The sequence below is a fragment of the Hemitrygon akajei genome, chromosome 9 (genome assembly GCF_048418815.1).
Source record: "Hemitrygon akajei chromosome 9, sHemAka1.3, whole genome shotgun sequence".
Lineage (NCBI taxonomy): Eukaryota > Metazoa > Chordata > Chondrichthyes > Myliobatiformes > Dasyatidae > Hemitrygon > Hemitrygon akajei.
In genome coordinates this window covers 150,110,536-150,134,367 of record NC_133132.1, presented here as the reverse complement: position 1 = coordinate 150,134,367, position 23,832 = coordinate 150,110,536, and the positions used below count along the sequence as shown (strand labels likewise).

General features: G+C 40.0%; 1 protein-coding gene across 1 annotated transcript; it reads right to left on the bottom strand.

Moving 5' to 3' along the window:
* Positions 1-482: 482 nt before the first annotated feature.
* On the bottom strand, positions 483-23,183 carry LOC140732689 (adhesion G protein-coupled receptor F5-like). Its single transcript, XM_073055373.1, has 7 exons — positions 23,171-23,183; positions 22,610-22,782; positions 17,101-17,271; positions 9,575-10,951; positions 6,387-6,428; positions 6,242-6,298; positions 483-593 (listed from the first exon to the last, which is right to left on the bottom strand). Exons 1-7 carry the CDS (start codon positions 23,181-23,183, stop codon positions 483-485), a joined length of 1,944 nt encoding a protein of 647 aa, XP_072911474.1.
* Positions 23,184-23,832: the final 649 nt, after the last annotated feature.

Below are 23,832 nucleotides of genomic sequence, written 5' to 3'. Positions count from 1 at the left end.
CCTACTCGAAATGATGTTCCAACTTGGAGGCATTGAACTATGAGCATCACAGTATTTAGCACAATGCTTTACAGTACTGGGAACCTGTGCTGTGTTCAATTCTCACTGCTGTCTGTAAAGTGTTTGTACGTTCTCCCCTTGACCATATGGGTTTCCTCTCACAGTCCAAAGACATACCAGTTGGTAGGTTAGCTGGTCATTGTAAATTGTCCCATGATTAGACTCATACTAAATTGGGGATTGCTGGGAAGCATGGCTCAAAGGGCTGGAAGGGGCTACTCTCCACCGTATCTGAAATAAATAAATAAATAAATAACTGTATAAACCATATCTCAGATATCACACTGTTCCAAAGAAGAACTATTGAAGTTTACCACATTGACTATTTGCCTCCAGCCCCCTGGAGTTTGAGTGTGGTAAAGGTTGAGGCATGGAAGAAGTCTGGTGGGGGGAAAGAGTACAGGGAATAACATCCTTTTGGGCTATGAAATCTCCTCTAACTTTTCTGGACTAAGCCCAGTTCTTTCTTTACTTGTATTCAGGATGAAATCAAATGAGAAAATATGTGCTACTTCTGAAGCAAGTACAACTTGCTATAAATAAGTTGACTGCACACAGTTACAACAAGAATTCCTCATCTGGTGCTCACCACACCTCTGGCACATCTTGCAATAAAGGGCAAAAACTAACAACTATGGTAATTGGAACCTAACAATATCCCCATGTTTCTATGGAATTAGACCATAAAACCATTAATACATAGAAGCAGAATTCAGCCATTTGGTCCATCGAGTCTGCTCCACCATTCCACAAAGGCCATATTATAATACCTTTCAATCTCATTCTCCCGCCTTCTCCATGTAACCTTTGACACCCTGACCAATCAAGAACCTATCAAACTCTTCTTTAAATACATCCAATGACTTGATCTCCACAGCCATATGTGGTAATGAATTCTACAGATTCACCATCATCTAGCTAAAGAAGTTCCTCCTCATCTCTGATCGAGCTCCCTCTGTACTCATGCTGTGGTCCTAGGCTCACCCACTATAGAAAAATCCTCTCTACATTCATTCTATCTTCATCTTTCAATATTCCATAGGTTTCAGTGAGATCCCCCCTCATTCTTCTAAACTCCAGTGAGTACATGTCCAAAGCCATCAAACACCCCTCATATGACAAGCCTTTCATACCCGGAATCATTCTCGTGAACCTCCACTAGACCAACATATCTGTTCTTAGATATAGAGGCCTGAAACTGCTCACAATACTTCAAGTGTATTTTGACCAATGCCTTAAAAAGCCTCAGCATTACATCCTTGCTTTCTTGAAAAGAAAAGAGAACTCTGCATTTACTACCTTTCCCACTGATTCAATTTGCAAGTTAACCTTCAGTCTATCTTACATAAGGACTCCCAAGTCAGTCCCTTGCACTTCTGATTTTTGAATTTTCTGCCCGTTTAGAAAATAGTCTACACTCTTATTCCTTCTAACAAAGTGCATGACCATACACTTCTCTACAGTATATTCCATCTGCCATTTCTTTGCCCATTCTCCTAATCATTCTAAGTCCTTCTTGGTACTTTCTCAACATTGCCTGTCCCTCCATCTGTCTTTTTATCTGCCATATACTTAGCCACAAAATCATCAATTCCATCATCTAATTCATGGAAATATAACTTGAAAAGAAGCACTCCCAACACCAACCCCTGTAGAACAACACTAGTTACTGGCAGCCAACTAAAAGAGGCCCCCTTTAATCCCACTGTTTGCCACCTGCCAATCAGCCAGTGCTTTATCCATGCTTTTTTTTCTTGCAAAACCGTAGACTCTTGTTACACAGCCTCATGTGTGGCACCTTGTCAAAGACTTTTTGAGAATCCAAGTAAACAACATCTGCTGACTGTCCTTTGTATAGCTGCCTGTTACTTCCTCAAAGAGTTCCAATATTTCAGGCAAGATTTCCGCTTAAGTAAACTATGCTGACTTAAGCCTATTTCATCACTTGTCTGCATGTACCCTGAAACCTTGTCATTAATTATTGCCTCCAACATCTTCCCAACCACAGAAGTCAGGGTTGCTGGCTTATAATTTCCTTTCTTCTGCCTCACTCTCCTCTTAAAGAGTGGAGTGATATTTGCAATTTTCCGGTCCTCTAGAACCATGTGATTCTTGAAAGTTCATGACTTACACCTCCACAATCTCTTCAGCTACCACTCTGAGAACACAAGAACATAAGAAATAGGAGCAGGAGTAGGTGATCTGGCCTGTCGGACCTGTTCTGCCATTCAATAGGATCATGGCTGATCTGACCATCGACCTACCTTTTCCCTATAACCCTTAATTCCTCCATATGCAAAAATCTATCCAACCTCGTCTTAAATATATTTACTGAGATAGCCTCCACTGCTTCATTCGACAGACATTCCCACTGATTCACGACTCTGTGGGAAAAGCAGTTCCTCCTTATCTCCATCCTGAATCCACTCCCCTCAACCTTATATAAGAAATAGGAGCAGGAGTAGGCCATCCAGCCCATTGAGCCTGCCCTGCCATTCAATAAGATCATGGCTGATCTGTCCGTAAACTCAGCTCCATCTACCTGCCCTTTCCCCATAACCCTTAATTCCCTTACTATGTAAAAACCTATCTAGCTGTGTCTTAAATATATTTAGTGAAGAAGCCTCAACTGATTTTCTGGGCAGAGAATTCCATAGATTCAACACTCTCTGGGAAAAACAGTCTCTCCTCAACTCCATCCTAAATCTTCTCCCCTGAATCTTGAGACTATGTCCCCTAGTTCCAGTCTCACCTACTGTGGAAACAACTTTCCTGCCTTTATCTTTATCTTCCTGCCCTTTCATAATTTTATATGTTTCTATAAGATCTCCTCTCATCCTTCTGAATTCCACTGAGTACAGTCTCAAGCGACTCAATCTCTCCTCATAGTTTAACCCTCTCATCTTTGGAATCAACCTGGTGAACCTCCTCTGCACTACCTCCAAACTCAGAATATCCTTTCTCAAGTCAGGAGACCAGAATTGCATAGAGTACTCCAGATGCAGCCTCATCAGTAGCCTATACAGTTGCAGCACAACCTCCCTGCTCTTAAATTCAGTCCCTCCAGCAATCAAGGCCAACATTCCATTTGCCTTCTTGATAGCCTGCTGCACCTGCAAACCAAACTTTCACAATTCATGAACAAGCACACCCAAGGCCTTCTGCACAGCAGCATGCTGCAATGTTTTACCATTTAAATAATGATCTGATCATCCATTTTTCATTCTGAAGTGGATGACCGTGCATTTACCAACATTGTACTCCATTTGCCACATCTTGCCCGCTCGCTTGACTTATTTATGTCCCTCTGCAGACTCTCAGTATCCCCTGCACAATTTGCTTTTCCACTCAGTTTAGTGTCATTAGCAAACTTAGATACACTACACTTGGTCTCCTTTTCCAGATCATTAATGTATATTGTGAACAGTCGTGGGCCTTTCCAAGTGCCTAACTATTTCTTCCTTAATAATAACTTCAAGCATCTTCCCAACAACAGATGTTAAACTAATTGGCCTATAGTTACCTGGTTTTGCCTAATTTCTTTTTGAACAGTAGCGTGATATTCACCATATTCCAATCCATTGGGACCTGCCCAGAGTCCGGAGAATTTTGATAAATTATCCTCAACTATAACCTCTGCAATTCCTTTCAGTACTCTGAGGTGCATTCCATCAGGACCAGAGGACTTGTCTATCTTTAGGCCCACAAGTTTGCTCAGCATTACCTACCTCCATAACTCTGGGGTGTGATCCATCTAGTCCCACCGTCCAGTGGCATATGTACCTTCAGGTCTTACAGCTACACAAGCACCTTCTCCTTAGCAATCACACTCTCTTCTCCCTCCTGACACTCACAAATTTCTGGCATACTGCTCATGTCTTCCACAGTGAAGATCGATGCAAGATACTTATTATTTTCACCTGCTACTTCTTTGGCTCCAATTACTACCTCCCCAGCGTCATTTTCCAGTGGGCTGATTTCCACACTTGCCTCTCTTTTACTTTGTAAATATCCGAATTGTTTAAAACCAGCACAATGAAAAGAAATGATCTGCAAGACTAAATGCATATCTTGATAGGCATGGATATGTGAACCTAAACACCAATGAATTTTACATAATTTTTTTTCGGTGGTTGTAATGACTGCTTGTTCAGTGACCTATTTCATTCCATCTTCATATTGTTATATATGCACTGAAAAGCCTATGTTGATTCCACCTTTTCCTCACAATTTCTCCACAACTCAGATGAAGAATCCGAATCGGGTTTAATATCACCGTCATATGTCGTGAAATTTGCTAACTTAACAGCAGCAGTAAAAAGCAATACATTATAAATATAGTAATTAATAAATAAATTACAGTAAGTATATCTATATGTATTAAATAGTTAAATAAACAATAGCAGTGCAAAAACAGAAATATTGGTTTAATGTCCATGTAGGAATCAAATGGCAGAGGGGAAGAAGCTGTTCCTGAATTGCCTTCAGATTTTTGTACGTCCTTCCTGACGGTAACAATAGAAGGAATACTGTGGGTGATGGGGGTCCTTAATAATGGACACGGCCTTTTTTAAGCACTGCTCCTTGAAGATGTCTTGGATACTATGGAGGCTAGTACCTATAATGGAGCTGACTAGTTTTACAACTTTCTGTAAACTTAGACTTGGGACCAGTTTAGATCCTCAGAGATCTTGACACCCAGGAACTTGAAATTACTCCATTTCTGATCCCTCTATGGGGTTTGTGTTTCCTCATCTTACTCTTTCTTAGGGTTTCTTCTGGTAAGGTACACATGCAGCCTCTTGGGGGCCAACCAAAGCAGATCTTTTCTTTGTTAAGTGTGTTTTAATACACATTAAGACTATTCTTGACTGCAATCACTCCGTGTACAGCGGATCTACCACATCAGTGAGCTGCTCATTTTTCCGAAGAGCCAGCTGACGGTTCAGAGAAGGCGACTTGGGTCGTCAGACTGAGGAGGGCGAGTCAGGCATTCGGGTCAGGGAGGCGAATCGGGTTGTTGAACTGAGGGAGTCGAGTCAGGTCATTAGGCCGAGGGAGTCGAGTCAGACCTTCGGGCCGAGTGAGGTGAGTCAACCTTCGGGCCGAGGGAACTGAGTCGGGCTGTTGGGCTGCAGGAGGAGCCGGACTTTGTTCAGAAAGCTGACCTGGGTGCAGACAATGCTGCTGCCTACTACTTCAAGGCATCAGAGTTGGTGCTTTTGAATTGGCATGAGTGGCATCTAGTGAAACCATGAGTGACTATCTTGGTTATTTCTTTTGCGATTGAAAGAACTTGTTGGACATTGATTGCCATGGGCATGTTTCCCATGTTTGGTGGTCAGACAAGCGGCGAGGCACTATGTCGCCTTGGTTGTAGAGAGGACTAGGGTCAATCTTCGAGCTTGCTTTGTAGTGTGGTGTATGGCCTCATTTGGGGGTGTCCTCTCCAGTCAGTGCTGCCTTCCGGTGTTGGGTTGGTGGAATTACAGGCTGTACTGCTGGGAACCATCAATTTGTGGACTTTGTCACTCATTGACTTTGACTAAAAATGTGTTTACTAATGTGACCGTACTTATTTTCTTTGCTCGTTATTTTGATTGCATGTGTCTGTTTCTTCACTTTAGCACAGAGGAACGCTGTCTCATTCGGTTATATCCATGTATGATTTGAATGACAATTAAACTTGATATGATTTTATTTTGATTTTTGAGAAGTGTGCACATGAACTGAAATTGGACCATTCATGGAGAGATGCATTCACCATATTACACTTTGTCACACATCGTTAACATGCTCAGTGGTTGTTGATGGTGAAGGTGGAGTTGGTGTGGTGGATGGGTGACCCTTCCTCCACAATTCTCTGCCTTAGAAAGACTTATCATCTTGTCCAATTCTTGCATCCTTTTCTATCTCCATCACTCAGACTCCTGACACTGTCCTTTTCTCTTGCTATCTACATTCTCATTTGCACAGAAAGTTTGTGCTGCCTGAGCCCTGTCCCGAGGAACATCAGGTGTCTTGATGTCTCTAATTCTCCAGTTTCCATGAGAAACCAATCCCAAACTTGTCTTTCTGACCTCACATTTACCCACATTTCTCCAAACCCCTAAACATACCGTAAAAAGTTATTTTCTTTTTCAGAATCTGCTCTGTTTGTGTGCTATTTTAACTCCCTTACCTTTGATTGGTAAGAAAATCCGGTCAATGAGAACTTCTTCAATAGAGCCTCTTGCACCTGTTTTAGGAACAGAATAAAACATCATTTTAGGTTCGCTACAAAACAAATTGCAGGAAAACTGGTGAAGATAACAGCAGAAGCTCACCTTCTTATCCATGCATGTTACGAAGACCAAAATAAAGAAACCCTAGAAATGAAAAATAATTTTCAGAAATTAACAAATAGATCCTTAAAACCTTACAAACATTTTGTAACATTTCATTCTAGGTTTGGTGGTCCAGCTCAGGGCTATCAACCCTGACGGATTAAAAAACAATTTACAGAAAGAGCAATGAAGAATGCTTTTATATAGACAGAGATTGAGGACCTTCATCGCTGCCCAAAAAGTCAGTGGTGTAACAGGCAGTAGGTAAGTAAGAAAGTACTGCTCTTTCACTGTCATTATGATACCTTATTTTCTACATTCTGATTTCTTTCCTTTGTACTACCTCAATGTATTGTGTACGGAATGATCCACATGGATGGTGAGCAGACAAGACTTTTTACTGCATTTCAGGACATGGGACAATAATTAACCAATTACCGATATAAACAACAAGATTTCTTTCCAAGAGTATAGAAGTGAATTAGTAAAACAGTTTATTTTTATCTTTGAATCCTCTTTGGCTGCAGGGGAGGTGCTGGAGGACTGGAGAATGGCAAATGTAGTTCTCTTGTTTAAAAAAGGTAATAGGGAGAATCCTGGGAACAATAGACCAGTGAGTCTTACGTCGGTGGTCTGCAAACTATTGGAAAGGATTCTTAAGGATAGGATCTACAAGCATTTGGAGAAGTACAGTCTACTCAAGGATAGTCAACATGGCTTTGTGAAGGGAAGGTTGTGCCTCACGAGCCTAATTGAGTTTTTTGAAGAGTTAACAAAAGAAATTGATGAGGGTAGGGTGGTAGATGTGGTCTACATGGATTTTAGCAAGGCATTTGAGAAGGTTCCCCACGAGAGACTCATCCAGAAAGTCATGAGGCATGGGTCAGTGGAACCTTGGCTGTTTGGATAAAAAAAATTGGCTTATGGGAAGAAAGCTGAGGGTAGTAGTGGAAGGAAAGTATTCTGCCTGGAGGTCGGTGACTAGTGGAGTGCTGCAAGGATCTGTCCTGGGACCCCTGCTCTTTGTGATTTTTATAAATGACCCAGATGAAGAGGTGGAGGGATGGATGAGTAAGTTTGCAGATGACACAAAGATTGGAGAACTTGTGGATGGAGCTGTAGGTTGTCGAAGGCTACAAGAGGATATAGACAGGATGCAGAGTTGCGCAGAAAAGTGGCAAATGGAGTTCAATCCAGATAAGTGTGAGGTGATGCATTTTGGAGGACAAACCAGAAGGCTGAGTACAGGGTTAATGGTCGGTTATTTAAGATTGTGGATGAACAGAGGGACCTTGGGGTTCAAATCCATACATCCCTCAAAGTTGCTGCACAGTTTGATAGGATAGTTAAGGAGGCCTATGGGATGCTAGGCTTCATTAATGGGGGATTGAATTCAAGAGTAAAGAGGTCATGTTGCAACTCTACAAATCTCTGGGGAGATCACACTTAGAGTATTGTGCAAACACGAGGAAATCTGCAGATGCTGGAAATTCAAACAACAACACACACAAAATGCTGGTGGAACACAGCAGGCCAGGCAACATCTATAGGGAGAAGCGCTGTCGACGTTTCGGGTCGGGACCCTTCGTCAGGACTAACCAGAAAAAGCAGGATCTTCCAGTGGCCACACATTTTAATTCCATGTCCCATTCCCATTCTGATATGTCTATCCATGGCCTCCTCTATTGTCAAAATGAATCCAAGCTCAGGTTGGAGGAACAACACCTTATATACCGGCTGGGTAGCCTCCAACCTGATAGCATGAACATTGACTTTTCTAACTTCCGTTAATGCCCCTCTTCCCCTTCTTACGCCATCCCTGACATATTTAGTTGTTTGTCTGTTCTCCATCTCCCTCTGGTGCTCCTCCCCCCCCCCCCCACTTTCTTTCTCCTGAGGCCTTCCGTCCCACGATCCTTTCCCTTCTCCAGCTCTGTATCACTTTCGCCAATCACCTTTCCAGCTCTTAGCTTCATCCCACCCCCTCCGGTCTTCTCCTATCATTTCGCATTTCCCCCTCCCCCCACTACTTTCAAATCTCTTACTATCTTTCCTTTCGGTTAGTCCTGACGAAGGGTCTCGGCCCGAAACATCGACAGCGCTTCTCCTTATAGATGCTTCTTAGAGTATTGTGTTCAGTTCTGGTCACCGCATTATAAGAAGAATTTGGAAGCTATGGAGAGGTGTAAAGGAGATTTACTAGGGTGTTGCCTGGATTGGAAAACAAGTCTTATGAGGCAAGATTAGCAGAACTGGGACTTTTCTCTTTGGAGTGTAGAAGGATGAGAGGGGACTTAATAGAGGTCTACAAGATTATGAAAGGCATAGATAGGGTGGATAGCCAGTATCTGTTTCCCAGGGCACGAATAGCAAACACCAGAGGGTATATGTACAATGTTAAGGGAGGGAAGTTTAGGGGAGACATCAGGGGTCGTGGGTGCCTGGAATGAAAGGTGGTGGAGGCTAAAACATTGGGGGTATTTAAGAGCCTCTTGGACAGGCACATGGATGAAAGAAAATAGAGGGTTACAGGGTAGTGTGGGTTTAGTACTTTTTTAAGCAATATATGGGTTGGCACAACATCGAGGGCTGAAGGACCTGTACTCTGCTGTAGAATTCTAGTGCTCCAGTGTTTATGGTACTAGCTTATTCCTCAGATTCAATATTAACTTATTGAATTTAAATTTTCCAGCTGCCATTTTTGGATTGAGATTTGTGTCATTTATTTAGCCCTGAAGTGCCTCAGTGGTTTGATTAACTATTATCTATGGTTCTTTGTCTTCACTACGATTGTGGTTATCCTTTAAAAGTATGGCAGTGCTCCCCATGATGCATGTTGAGATGTGCTGGCAATGTTGAAATTCCAATTCAGAGAAGCACCCCATGGAGTAGTGACACGGAAATCAAGAAAACTGCAGATGCTGGAAATCTGAAATAAAAAACAAAGTGCTGCAAGCACTCAGATCAAGCAACTTCAGTGATATTCTATTTCACTGTCATGGTGAATGGGCTCTCAAAAAACAAAATTTTCCATGATCCCTACTCTGCAGAACACATCCATGTGTTGGACTTTAGTTACTGTCACATAGAAAATGTTGTGCAGACTTTAATCAAATCAACTATTGAACTGAACCACTTATAACTATGCAGTTATACATCAAATGTCATAAATCTTTTTTAATACATACCTGAAATGCATTGAGAATTGTAAATATATATTGGAAAGCAATATGGGAGCCCTCCATAAAGGTTGGTATTCCAAATGCCCACGTGAGTCCAAGGATTGGGGTTAGCACTGCAATGCTCCTCACAATCGGTTTTATTGTATCCTTCTCCTCATTATGGCTCCTGGGCCTGTCTCCAATTGTTGGTCGTAGGAGCTTGAATATGACCACAACTAGGACAATAACATTGCTTGCGACGATAGACAAAGCCGGTATAATGAAAGCAAGTAGCGGATATTTTTCCCTCCAACTGAGCCAACAGGCATCTTTTCTTATGTAACTGTTCTGTGGATAGGTAACTCCGATTGTAATGGCTGAAATTATTATTGGACACAGATAGCCAATGCCAAATGAGATTCCCATCAAAACAGATTTGCTGATATTGTGGAGTAAGAAAACCAGGTGGTACACAAGTAGAATGCCAAGGGTGAACATCCAAAAGAATAAGGCGAGGTAGAAAACATGAATGAAAAAGGTTGCAGCCACACAAGCTGCTGTATCTTGTTTTACAGTGTCTGCCACGATAAACCATACATCTGCTATCAGCAAGTTGATAGCAATGTTTAGAATTCCCACGTGGCGAATATGTGATGCTTTACTCTTGGTCACACGCCTCCATACCACTGCTTCTATAATGATGGTTATTATTAAGCTTGCTAGAGAAACGGCAATTCCAATTTGGGTTATAAAATCCAAAATACTGTTCTCCTCTGTCTTAGCAGACATTAAAATGGAAAAGGATGTTAAATGCTCACAATTACAAATGATGTTTTCTCCATCATGTTCTGGCGTACAGCCATCATTATTCCATGTACCATTAAGAGTAAAATCCCAAAATACACATTGGGCAGAGTTAAAATCAAGTGTAGAGTTTCTTGTTGAGAAGTTCATCTTAGTTTTAATGGGTTTCTTATCACTTAATGTTATTGTCACAACAAGACCATTAATTGAGAAATTTCCTTTGAAGTTTGCATTGCTAGGTAAAATATCAACCCATGTTGGATATGCAATTGTGACAACTACATTGTTTACCAACTTTTCAAGTTCATCAGTGGGAATTGTTAAATTAGTAGATAAATTGGTGTAGCCTTCAGTGCTAAAATTATGGAAGGTTACATTAAAGGGGCTTTTTGTTTTATGGCTGTCAATTTTAGTAGCTCTGAGCTGTAGATTCTTCTTTTTAATATCTAAAGTGTTATTCATCAGGTTGAGATGACTACTAAATGTCTCCACTGACTGTAATAATTTAGAACTGATAGTTTTATCTTTCGTGCTGGAGAGAATACCCCAGGCTTTTATTGATTCATTAGAAATCATGGAGTTTACAGTTTCCAAGAAATTCTGAAAAACACAAAAGAATGCTTTATTAATCAATCAAATGTAATTCTCAGCAATTCACATACTTTTGAAATAGAAATGGACAAAGATAAAGACTTGAACATTCAAGAAATGACTGAAGTAAGTTGACTTGAACTTCACTCAACCCCACCAGCACCCCTCCTCCCCAGAGCCACAAAATATCTTCGGAGATACTGAACCAGAGAAGCCAGGGCTAGTAAAGTCAAAACAAAAATTTGGAAAAATTATTTCCCCCAATTCCTTGGATGATTATAAGCATGGGTACAGGAGATGGGATGTTACATTGAATTTTTATAAGACATTGGTGAGGCCTAATTTGGATTATTGAATGCAGGTTTTACTCACCTGCCTATAGGAAAGATGTAAATAAGGTTGAACGGGTACAGAGAAAATTTACAAGGAAGAACTGAGTTGTAAGGAAAGATTGAACAGGTTAGGACTTTATTCCTTGGAATGTAGAAGATTGAGAGGAGATTTGATAGAACTATACAAAATTATGAGGGGTATAGACAGGGTAAATGCAAGCAGGCTTTTTCCACTGAGGTTGGATGGGACTACAACTAGAGGTCATGGGTTAAGGTTGAAAGGTGAAAAGCTTAAGGGGAACATGAGGAGAAACGCCTTCACTCAGAGGATCGTGAGCATTTGGATTGAGTTGCCTGCACAAGTGATGCGTGCAAACTTGATTTCAACATTTAAGAGAAGTTTGGATAGGTACGTGGATGGTAAGGGTATGGAGGGCTATGGTCTGTGTGTAGGTCGATGGAAGTAGGCAGTTCAAATGGTTTGCCACCGAGTGGTTATTTCTCTGCTGTACTTTTCTATGACTCTAAGACTATAAGACATAGAAGCAGAATTATGCCATTTGGCCCATCAAGTCTGCTTGGTAATTCTACCATGGCTAATAACAGCCATCTTTATTAGTTACACCATTACTAATAAAGAGCCCATCAACCTCCGCTCTAAATATACCCAATGACTTAGGCTCCACAGCTGTCCATAGAAAAATCACTCTGGAACATTATTCTTGTTATATGTACAAGAACTGAAACACACATTTTTTCTACAATGTGATGTTTGCTTCAGCCAAGAACTTTTGCAATTTCTCTTTGAAGGCTTGCAGAGGGACAGCCCAAGACAGAAAAATATTTCAGCTACTCTGGGAAAAGAACAGCCTCCTCTTCCTGGAAAGGACAAGTGACTGACCCAAGTCCTCCATAATTGTTAAATTGCCAAATCTGTAAAATGTTCTGTGTTATGAATTATTCTTTTTTTTCCAAACATAAGCCAATCTACTATCCTTCAACCAGTTAAAGGGACAAAAACTATGCAATGTGTCCCAAAAGTCTATTCAAAACTTGTAATCTTTAACAAGCACTTAGTGGTTCTATAAACATCATTCAATATCCTGTTTATTCTGCTAATGTGTCTCTAGATTAGTCACAGCACTAATGTGACCTGTGCACATAATTAATCTAATTTGAAATCTAATTCTCTGCTGGGACCATCAAGATGTATTGTTTTTAAGCAAAAATACCATTTAACCTATTCTCCTATCACAGGGATCACTTCAAGTGTAGACATTTTGAAATTGTTAACAAACTTATTCACTGTGTTGATAAACATTACTTTCAAGGCTATTCACAAACACAAATGTAACTGTAGCGTCTGACACCATTACTAAAGGAACAGGGCTGGTAATTCATGCCTCGTTGATTATTGACCAAAGAACTAGATCTAATTCTTAATTCAAGGCATGAAATTCCCACTGTTGTAAGATAGCCACTGCAGGCAGCACCCCATGACTGAAGGAAACAACTGCGTCATTGGAATGATTGGTCTTGCAGAATTGATTGAGAAGCTCAAGGCAGGGAACCATTTGGAAACAGCCTGTTTCCACCATCTTCAAAGCTTCAACAAGGGTCAAATGTTCAAAGGTTCATTTATTATCCAAGTATGTATGCAGTATACAACTCTGAGATTCTTCTTTTCCAGATTATCACAAAACAAAAAAAACAAGGAAGTCAGTTCAAAGAGAAACACCCTCCCCAAAAAAGAATGGCAAAAACACATATCCTATCTGCATAAGGGTGTATGAATGTATGAACAGGAAATGGCCATTCGGTTTCTCAAATTTGCCCTGCCATTCAATATGAAAAAGGCCTCATCTCCTTTCCTATGCCAGTTCCCAGGGCTTTCTGTTCCCTGATTCTTCCATCTTAAATTCCCCCAGAGTCTCCACAACACTCTGGGATAGAGAATTCCAGAGATTCATCACACTGGAATATTTCAACAAACAACTGTCATCACTGAAATATGTGAAATGCTGAATAAGGATCATTAACCACACTCAGCTTCACAAAGCTCAGCGTCATGTGGATTCCCAACCTCCACACCGTGGGATCTTTCCAAATACCTCCTCTAAATCTCCGCTTTGTCTTGCAATCTGCTGCTCATGACTGCATCAGGCACTGTGCTTGTACAGAGATGATTTCACCCACTTTATCTCAGTGAAGAGCAGGTGGGACCTTGTGCAGTAAGATACAGAACAACAAACACAATGTGCTAGAAAAACTCAGCAAGTCAGGCAGCATCTATAGAAGGGAATAAATAGTCAACGGTTCCATCCTGATGAAGGGTCTCAGTCCGAAACACCGACTGTCTATTCCCCTCCATAGTCAACCTGACTTGCTGAGTTCCTCTGTTATTCTGCATGTGTTGATCAAGATTTCCAGCATCTGTGGAATCACCTGTGCAGTGAGATATTGTAGGTTTCTTGCAAGTTTAGTAGGAGTTACGGGGATCTGGTACAGAAAGGAGATGAAGCCTGCATAGATCACTGAATACACACATGTCCCTATCAGGGCATAAAAATCCAGATCATTTACTCACTTACAAAGTTTTCCACTTCCAAATGTGCAGGTGGTTGTGTATTATTGTCTGATTTAGAATCAGAATCAGGTTTATTATCACCAGCATGTGTCGTGAAATTTGTTAGCTTACCAGCAGCAGTTCAATGCAGTACATCATATAGAAGACGAAAAGTTATAATCATAAATAAATAAATAAATTACTCTGTATGTGCAATAAATAGATTAAAAATCATGCAAAAACAGAAATAATACATATTAAAGAAGTGAGGTAATGGCAGAGGGGAAGAAGCTGTTCCTGAATCACTGAGTGTGTGCCTTCAGATTTCTGTACTTCCTACCTGATGGTAACAGTGAGAAAAGGGCATGCCCTGGGTGCTGGAGGTCCTTAATAATGGATGCTGCCTTTCTGAGACACTGCTTCTTGAAGATGTCCTGGGTACTTTGTAGGCTAGTACCCAAGATAGAGCTAACTAAATTTACAACCCTCTGCAGCTTCTTTTGGTCCTGTGCAGTAGCCCCCACCCCCACTCCATATCAGACAGTGATGCAGCATGTCAGAATGCTCTCCACAATACATCCACAGAAGTTTTTGAGTGTATTTGTTGACACACCAAATCTCTTCAAAATGCTAATGAAGTATAGGCACTCTCTTGCCTTCTTTATAGCTGCATCGATACGTTTGGACCAGATGGAGCAAAGGTGGCATACAGTGAAACTGTAAACAACTGTCTTGTTCATTACTTTTGCGATCGCAGGACCCTGTTAGACAACGATTGCCACAGGCCTGCTTCCCATGATTGGTGAAGAAATAGACAGTGAGGCAGCAGTGTCACCTGAGTTGTAGTGAGGACTCGGCCACTAGTTGCCGGCTTATGTTGTAGCATGGTGTCCGGGCTTGGTTGGGGGTGGCCTCTCTCGTCAGTGCTGTCCTCAAGTGTTACCGGATGAACTGCTGGGAACCATCAATTTGCGGGACTTGTTGCTCAGATTCCTGGACTAAAAATGTGTTTTCTATGCTCTTCCTTTTTTCTTTCTCGATATTTTGAATGGTCGTGTGTGTCTTTTCCACCTTGGCCCCAGAGGAACACTGTCTCATTCGGCTGTATCCATGTATGGTTTGAATGACAACTAAACATGACGTGATTTGAAAGTCATGCAGCTCTGTAAAATTCTGGTTAGATCACACGAGAAGTATTGCGTTCAGTTCTGGTCACCTCTTTATAGAAAGGATGTGGAAGCTTTACAGAGCATGCAGAGGAGATTTACCAGGATGCTACCTGGATTGGAGAGCATGTCATATGAAGATACTGTAGGTTGAGTGAACGTGATCTTTATTCTTTGTAAAGAAGGAGGATGTGAGGTGAATATAATGATGAAAGGCATTGATAGAGGGGTCAACCAGGGACGTTTTCCCAGGGTGAATACAAGGGGACATAACTTCAAGATGTTTGGAGGAAAGCATAGTGGAAATGTCAAAGTTAGGTTTTTCACACAGAGAATGGAGGGTGCATGGAACATACTGATGGGTGTGGTGATTAAGACAGATACATAAGGGGCATTTTAAAAACTCTTAGATACGCACATGGATGAAAGAAAATTGGAGGGCTATGTAGGAGAAAAGGATTAAATTGATCTCGGATTAGGTGAAAAGGTTGGCACATCATAGGCTAAAGGACCTCTAATGTGTTCCAAGAAAATGGGATCCCAATGCTGACACCCGTCCAGGGACATCCTGGTGGTTGCAGAAATGAAATTATTGTCTGCTGTATAGTTAGAAGGCCAGTCATTTAAAACCTAGAATCATAGAAATTCCTTCTCTTGGACAGTAGTGAATCTGGAATTGCCGCCCCTGTGGATGATGGATAATCAGAAATTGATAAATAGGTATAGTTAGGGTAATTGAAAGATCAGAGAATGTCAGGCTTTTGGGACCTGACACAGAAGAGGAATTTAGGCTGACTGAGATCAACCAGGATCATATCGAATGGCAGGACAGGCTTTGGGGAAGCCTGGTGGCCAGCTCCTGTTCCAGTTTTCTTGTGTTTGCTCCACAACCTGAACATTGCAAGACAGTAGTAAGTGTCAGAGGAAGGTCAGCACACAGACCAAAATCCTTCGGGGCATGAGGAGTAGGCAGAGGAGCAGGAGGATGTGCAGGACTACAGGAGAGATTTTCCAGGAGAACACCGGTAATAAAGAGCCCATTGACAAGAAACATCATATCAAAGGAGAATACATAATCATAGTCCACAAAACCACTCGCTGTCTCTAACACGAGGAAATCTGCAGATGCTGGAAATGCAAACATCTATATATAGATGCTGCCTGGCCTGCTGTGTTCCACCAGCATTTTGTGTATGTCACTGTCTCTAACACCTGTAATGTTCATCAGTTATTATCCCAAGTGAGCCCTGATGACACGTCCCTCATACCATCTTTTGCAGGACTACCTGCAACAATCAGAACATAGTAATGAAAGAATCTCTGATCCCATTGCTGATGTCTGTCAATATAACTGAGCAGCTCACCCTGACATTTCCTGAGGATGTGAGGGCGGATTGACACAATGGAGGAAACAGCCACGTATCGACACCAGGTTCTTCATGTGGTGTCTTTGGTTGAGCTCTGGGCTCGCTCTACACAGGAGCTCCCTCTTTATATCTATCTAACTAATGAGAAAGTCCAGATCTTGTTCAGTAAATCTACAGGTTGCCTGTCTCATCGCTGAAGCCTCTATTTCCTCCAAGGTCGGTGAAGTTGTGTTGCCTCTTTATGTGGCATTAAATGCTGATACCCTCTGTGACCACTGTAGAGAATGAGGTGAACTACTAGGAAATACACTTGACCCTATATATGCATGATTTTTGGCTGTAAAATACCATAGATCATTTCAAACACAGCTTTCTTCCGTTTCACAATGATTTGCAGGTGATCCCAAGGGCTTCAGGGCTTAATATTGTGCTGCACCCTTTATGTGCCAGGGAAAGGTGGTCTATTTTCTGGGCTGCACATCAAAGGTGCCCTAAACTAGATAATACAAGCCCAAACTCAGATCCTCACATCAAATGGACTCTGAGTTGAGCAGGATCACTGAGGTGAAAAATTGATTTCATCACTCATTACCCTGAGTTACTGGAGAGGGTGGAGTATGGTTCCACAAACTGCTTACATACTGTTCACCTTGCTGAACCACTTTAATGGTAAAAGACACCTTGCAGAAAATGCCCTGGACTTTTCCTGCTAGATGCTTGTTCTTACCTCCAAATCTGTTTCATTAACAGTATTGTTTACTTCTGAAAATGTCGTCAGGATGGTTACGACAGTTTCTAAATTTCCAGGTTTGGCGATGGTTTGCTCTTTTGAGGCCTTAGATAATTCATGAAGAAGACTGGAAAAATTCTTTGTCACTTCAGCAGAAGATTCTGTCACCTGCAAAATGAAATTAGAAATGCTTATAAGGACATTTACTTACAATGAGAGCTCATCCCAACTAGCAGAATCCCTGTGAATATTCAATCCGAGTAATTGCTCCGAGAGCTTCTGAGCACAAACTCCGGACACCCAAACTATACTCCTTTGGTTACAGTGCTGAGGGATGACTATTTGAGTTTATAACTGGTCACAGTGTAATCTCTTTATTATTGTAATCATCCCTTTAAATCTTTCCAAAAGCAAGCGATTAATAGCACAACAACTTTAAACCAGCTCTCAGATGTTTTAAAATACTGCAAAGAGTTTGGTTAAATCCTTACATTGTATCACATTGGGAATCCCACCACACAAGTCAAGCACTTTTCTCTCTGCTGCCATCAGGAAGATCATGCAAGAGCCTCAGAACTCACTCACTCCACCAGGTTCAGGAATAGTTATTACCCCTAAACCATCAGGCTCTTGAACCAGAGGGGATAACTTCATTGAGCTTCTCTTGCCCCATCACTAAACTGTTCCCACAACGTATGGACCCACTTTCAAGGATACTTCCATTCACGTTCTCAATATTTGTTGCTTATTTATTATTATTATTGGAGTATTTTTATTTTTTCTCAGCTTAACTGGTAAAACCTGAGGTACAGGCACAACCAAGAACATCCATTTCTCAATTGCTAGAAACTTTCGGACTGTTATAGTGTTGTTTAGTATTGTGGTTTCTAAAGATTTACATAAATACTGCTGTGTAGGCCTAATTGTTTAATTCTATTGTGTAGTGACTTTGGGATGATACCAGCTGTAGATGTTACTATTGGAACAATGTAATCTGGATGAAGGGTCTCGGCCCAAAACTGCTTATTCTTCTCCATAGATGCTGCCTGGTCTGCTGAGATCCTCCAGCATTCTGAGTGTGTTGCTTTGTATTTCCAGCGTCCGCAAGTTTTCTCACGTTTGTGGATCTATTAAGTAAATTGTTCTTGCTTGTTTATCCTTTATTATTATATCCAAATGGTTATTATGGATTTTCTGAACTGCACTAACAGATTGGTGAATAATATAATTTGTAGGACTCTGAATCTAAAACTTGTTCAGTCTTGCATTTATAGTAAGGTATAGTTTCCTTCTGAGATTGTATTTTAAAGCAAGATTTTGGTGGATTATCTTTACCACTTGTTATGCCTGTGTCAGTAATCAAATTGAATTGAACTGATTCAGGATCCTGAAATGTGCTGAATTCTTTCTGGATTTTCTTGGCATTTTCTGCATTTATCATCTTGAATGTGATGGTCTTTTACCGTGTATTTTAGATAATATTTCTGTTTTAACTACCTGGTCCTATATTGCCACAAGGAATCCTTCTGCTTCTGGGAAGAGGTCTCCAACTCTGAGCGATGCATGTGATGCTTCCTTGTCGAGAACTAATTTGCTCAGATCATGTGGATGTCTTCCCAGTAGGGTCATGCTCTTCCATTGGTTAACTTTTTCTTTTATATTGATAATTTCTTAATTTTACTTGGTTGTGCTTTCAATGAAGTTTAATGGTGTGTACTTCTGATCAGAATTGCAATGTGTGGAGTGCTGAATCCTGTATTCATTGATGAAAATATATCCTTACAAGTTGCTTATCTGTAAATCTGTAAATTTATTATATCTGATATTCTTTTGCCTTCTATCCTAGGTGGTGTTAACCTAAACACATTCAAATGTCCATTGTGTTTTCTAAAATTTGTCATTTTATGTTCTTAGGTTTCTTTGTAAACTTTCCAGATCAGTTTTGGACCAAGGTACAATGCCAAGAAAAGAATACTTTAACATGGATATAACAAAAGAGTGTATATTACTTTGTTATATTTTTACTATTGAACTCATTTTGGAAGATTTTCTTAAGCCTTGAAATAAATTCTGTTGGAAGTTTTTCTTATATCGCACTATGATTTATTTTCTAATGCTTGTTGGTATCCCAGATACTTGTATGTTTCATATTCATCCATTGGTTGTATTGTATCCTGCTGCTCTGTTTTGTATTTCATCAGCTCTATTGCATCTTTCTTTCTGTTTGATGTTCTGCACTTATCTAGACCAAAGTTCATGTTTATACCTTTAGAAAATAGTTCTACTATTTGAATTAATTGCTTTATCTTTACTGATGAAGATGTGTCCATATGTAAAAGGTGTGTCAAGGTCTAATTCAGTTGGTTGTTTCTGATTTGATTCCCAATTTTCATTCAATTCAGTAAATTAGAAAATGGGTTTAAAGCTCGACAGAACCATCGCAGGCTTAGAGACTCGCCCTGGAAAATGCCTCAGTTTATTCTGGTTGTTAATAGATTGAGTGATTTTAGTACGCCAATGCTTCATCAGATGTTGAGGAAATTTCACAAGTATTGGGTGTAGTTTATATTAAGAACTTCTATTTACTGTGAGTGTGGGACAGAATGAAATGCTTTTTGGTACTCAATAGAACAACATGAAAGATTTTGACTTTTCTGCCAGGCTTGGTTTCAAATTACAGAATCTGTTATCGGGTGTTCTTTACATACTTTCATGCCCTTACGACATTCTTTCTGCTTTTATGTAAGTATATTGTGATTATCTAAGTGAGTGGTGATTCATTGCGAGATGCATGATGCTACAACTTTATATATAGTTTATAAACAAGTAATAGGACAATATTTTGATGGATCATTTATGATTTCTCCTTTCAATAAGAGATATGTTTTACTTTCTATCAAAAATTTGGGTAGGTTTTCAGAATTTAAAAAAAAGTTGTTGATGTGTAATAACAAGTACAGATAAAGGGTAAGTAAATTTTTATACCAATAATTACAAATATCATTACTGCTATTACTTATCCAGTTGGAAATATTTTTATAATTGCTTTTATCATATTCATTGTAATTTCAGGTGTTTGCATCTCTTCATTTAACCATATAAACCATATAACAATTACAGCACGGAAATAGGCCATCTCAGCCCTTCTAGTCTGTGCCGAATGCCTACTCTCACCTAGTCCCACCGACCTGCACTCAGCCCATAACCCTCCATTCCTTTCCTGTCCATTTTTCCTATCCAATTTTTTTTAAATGACAAAATTGAACCTACCTCTACCACTTCTACTGGAAGCTTGTTCCACATAGCTACCACTCTCTGAGTAAAGAAGTTAACCCTCGTGTTACCCCTAAACTTTTGCCTCTTAACTCTCAACTCATGTCCTCTTGTTTGAATCTCCCCTACTCTCAAAGGAAAAAGCCTATCCATGTCAACTCTATCTATCCCCCTCATAATTTTAAATACCTCTATCAAGTCCCCCCTCAACCTTCTATGCTCCAAAGAATAAAGACCTAACTTGTTCAACCTTTCTCTGTAACTTAGGTGCTGAAACCCAGGTAACATTCTTGTAAATCTTCTCTGTACTCTCTCTATTTAGTTGACATCTTTCCTATAATTCATTGACCAGAACTGTACACAATACTCCAAATTTGGCCTCACCAATGCCTTGCACAATTTTAACATTACATCCTAACTCCTATACTCAATGCTCTGACTTATAAAGGCCAGCATTCCAAAAGCTTTCTTCACCACCCTATCCACATGAGATGCCACCTTCAGGGAACTATGCACCATTATTCCTAGATCACTCTGTTTTACTGCATTCCTCAATGCCCAACCATTTAAAATGTATGTCCTATTTTGATTATTCCTACCAAAATGTAGCACCTCACACTTATCAGCATTAAACTCCATCTGCCGTCTTTCAGCCCACTCTTCTAACTGGCCTAAATCTCTCTGCAACCTTTGAAAACCTACTTCATTATCCACAACGCTACCTACCTTAGTATCATCTGCATACTTACTAATCCAATTTACCACCCCATCATCCAGATCATTAATGTATATGACAAACAACATTGGGCCCAGTACAGATCCCTGAGACACACCACTAGTCACCGGCCTCCAACCTGACAAACAGTTATCCACCACTACTCTCTGGCATCTCCCATCCAGCCACTGTTGAATCCATTTTACTACTTCAATATTAATACCTAACGATTGAACCTTCCTAACTAACCTTCTGTGTGGAACCTTGTTAAAGGCTTTACTGAAGTCCATATAGACAACATCCACTGCTTTACCCTCGTCAACTTTCCTAGTAACTCATTTATATGAGTGCACTCTTTTTCCTCCCTTTTCTAGTTTACTTCATCATTGTGCATCCCCCTGTTTGACCAGTTATTAGACCAAAAGTTCATTATCTCTGTGTTTGTTGGTAATTATGTGTTGGGGTTGGTGACATTTTTGCACCTCAAATTTAGTTTCAATGTCCTGTAAAATCCCTTTTCATTGTTTCTAAACTGACCATTCTGCTTTCTTCAACTGGCACATTTCATGTATTTATTTATCTTGCTTTGTATGCACCAAGCATTTGTTTTAACATATCTCTAAATTCTTCAATGCTTTTGTTAAGTTGATCATATCTTGTATGGACCTTATATTTCTTTAGTAAGTCCTTTGCTTTTCTCTTAACTTTCTTACTCAGATTATCCATTTTATACTCCATTAGGTGGGCTATTTCTATTCTAAAGACTTCAATTTTGTTTCTTAATCTTTTTTCCCATTTTGGTGCTTCTATTAATGAGTGCCTCTAGTTTGGAGTCATTATACTACACTGCTGTTAATGCTGCACAGTATATTATCACGTCTAGCTCTTCAAATGTTTCAAGTTTTCCTAAATATTGTGGTATTATAATATTGTTGAGATTTTTGCAAATAATTTTTTGCAAATTTTGATGTCATATTTTGATTTGAAATGTAAGGTCTTTTTGTTGGGTCAATGCCCGTATATTCTGTTAGTGTGGTGTTAAATATTAGGATAATTTTGTCTGTAAGCTCAGCATTCTGTGGAGGTTCAACATCTGTGTTTGTTGTTGCTGCTATCATCAAGTTGTGGAGCAGTTAAAGTAATTGTATTTTATCAGTGCTTCAGTGGGTTGCATCTCCATTATTTTCTTGCATAGCATTGGTGTGGTATTTTGTTGGTTTCTTTCTAGCTCTTTCTAGCTAATAATAATTATTATTATTGTTATTATTATTATTATTATTATTTCTTCTTTCTTTTTGTATTTGCAAAGTTTGTTGTCTTTTGCACACCGGCAGTGCACCCAGCTGGTGCAATTTTTCATTGATTCTGTTATGGTTATTGGATTTATTGAGTATGTCCACAAGAAAATGGTTCTCAGTGTTCAATGTGATAGCATGTTTTGATTTTGATAAAAAAAATTACCTGAACTTTGAACTTTGGTTAAACCTTATATTTGAGTACATTATTTGCAGTACCTACCTTAAGAAGGTTATAAATTTCAGGTATTAGACAGAAATCATGTTCATCATCATATTTCCCATTCTTTCCACATCTTCTTTTCCTGACACCTTCCATTCCCTGACAGGGGATTTCCGCAGTGGAATTAAATTTTGTTGTTCCAAATTCGCTGTCGGTGCAGGGAATTTCATCTTCTGTTGAAGGAAATATTATATAGCTTTCCAAAAGGTAAACAGTCTAGTTTCCCCAAGCTTATGTCATGCTCCATGAGTGTATTTGATAAGTTCTGGCTTGGCAGAGAGGGCTTTGACAGAGTTGACCTAGTCTTGCTCCTATTTCTTTTACTTTATTATTCACCTGCCCAGTACTTTCCACATTGGCTTGTTTGTGTTAAACTAGAATTGATGCTCCACAGACGACAATGCCAGGGGCTAACACCGCAGCCTTATGCCACTCGGACATGAAACTAAAATCCTCTTTAATCTTACAGACAGGCACTTGGAGGAATATTTGTACTAAGTTGTCTGCTTTAGCTCATGCTGGCAGAAGTTTCTATCAGCCGGTGTGGCAAAGGACAGATACCTGCACTGGACATTCCACTAACAGAGATCCCTAGCGGGCAATTGGGCCTGACAGAAAACGTTCAGAAATGGTGCAAATTCCTTCAAAGTAAGGAAGCAAAAGCAGCCAGACATATTTTGTCCACTCGATCTTTCAGATATCAAAGAGAAATGCAGATAGAGCCATTATGACAGGGAAATAAGACATTTGGGCTATATTATCTTCATGCTAGATCTGTTTAGAATGACCCAAACTGACCGATTCCCTGATCTATGTTTTTGCATTTATTTTTCAGAGTGCCCATTAATCAACTCTGTTTCATTACCACCAACTGTGTGAAAATATTTTCTCTGCAGAGCACTTGTATATTTCTTCCCTGAAGCCCAGAATCTATGGACCCTGGTTGCTGTTGGAGCAACTTTACTTTGACTTCCTTATTCAAACTTGCAATAACCTTGTATATTTCAAACTAAATCTCCACTGGGCCTCCTTTTTTCCAAGGAGAAATGACCAGCCTCTCCAAGCTGATCCCTGTTTGATCATAAGAATTAGCCCATCTGATCCATCCTCCATCCACCCCTCATCCATACTCCACATTTAGTAAGATAATGGCTGATCTGATTACATCCTCAACTCTGCTATGCTAAAACCTTCCCAGTTATCACCAAAGCATCACTGATCTG

Excerpts from the sequence above, each read along its gene's own strand:
- LOC140732689 (XM_073055373.1), bottom strand. Across the intron at positions 17,272-22,609 it reads AAATTTATAACCTTCTTAAG|GTGACAGAATCTTCTGCTGA; the intron begins GTAGGTACTGCA and ends TTCATTTTGCAG. Across the intron at positions 10,952-17,100 it reads TTAATGAAACAGATTTGGAG|AATTTCTTGGAAACTGTAAA; the intron begins GTAAGAACAAGC and ends TGTGTTTTTCAG.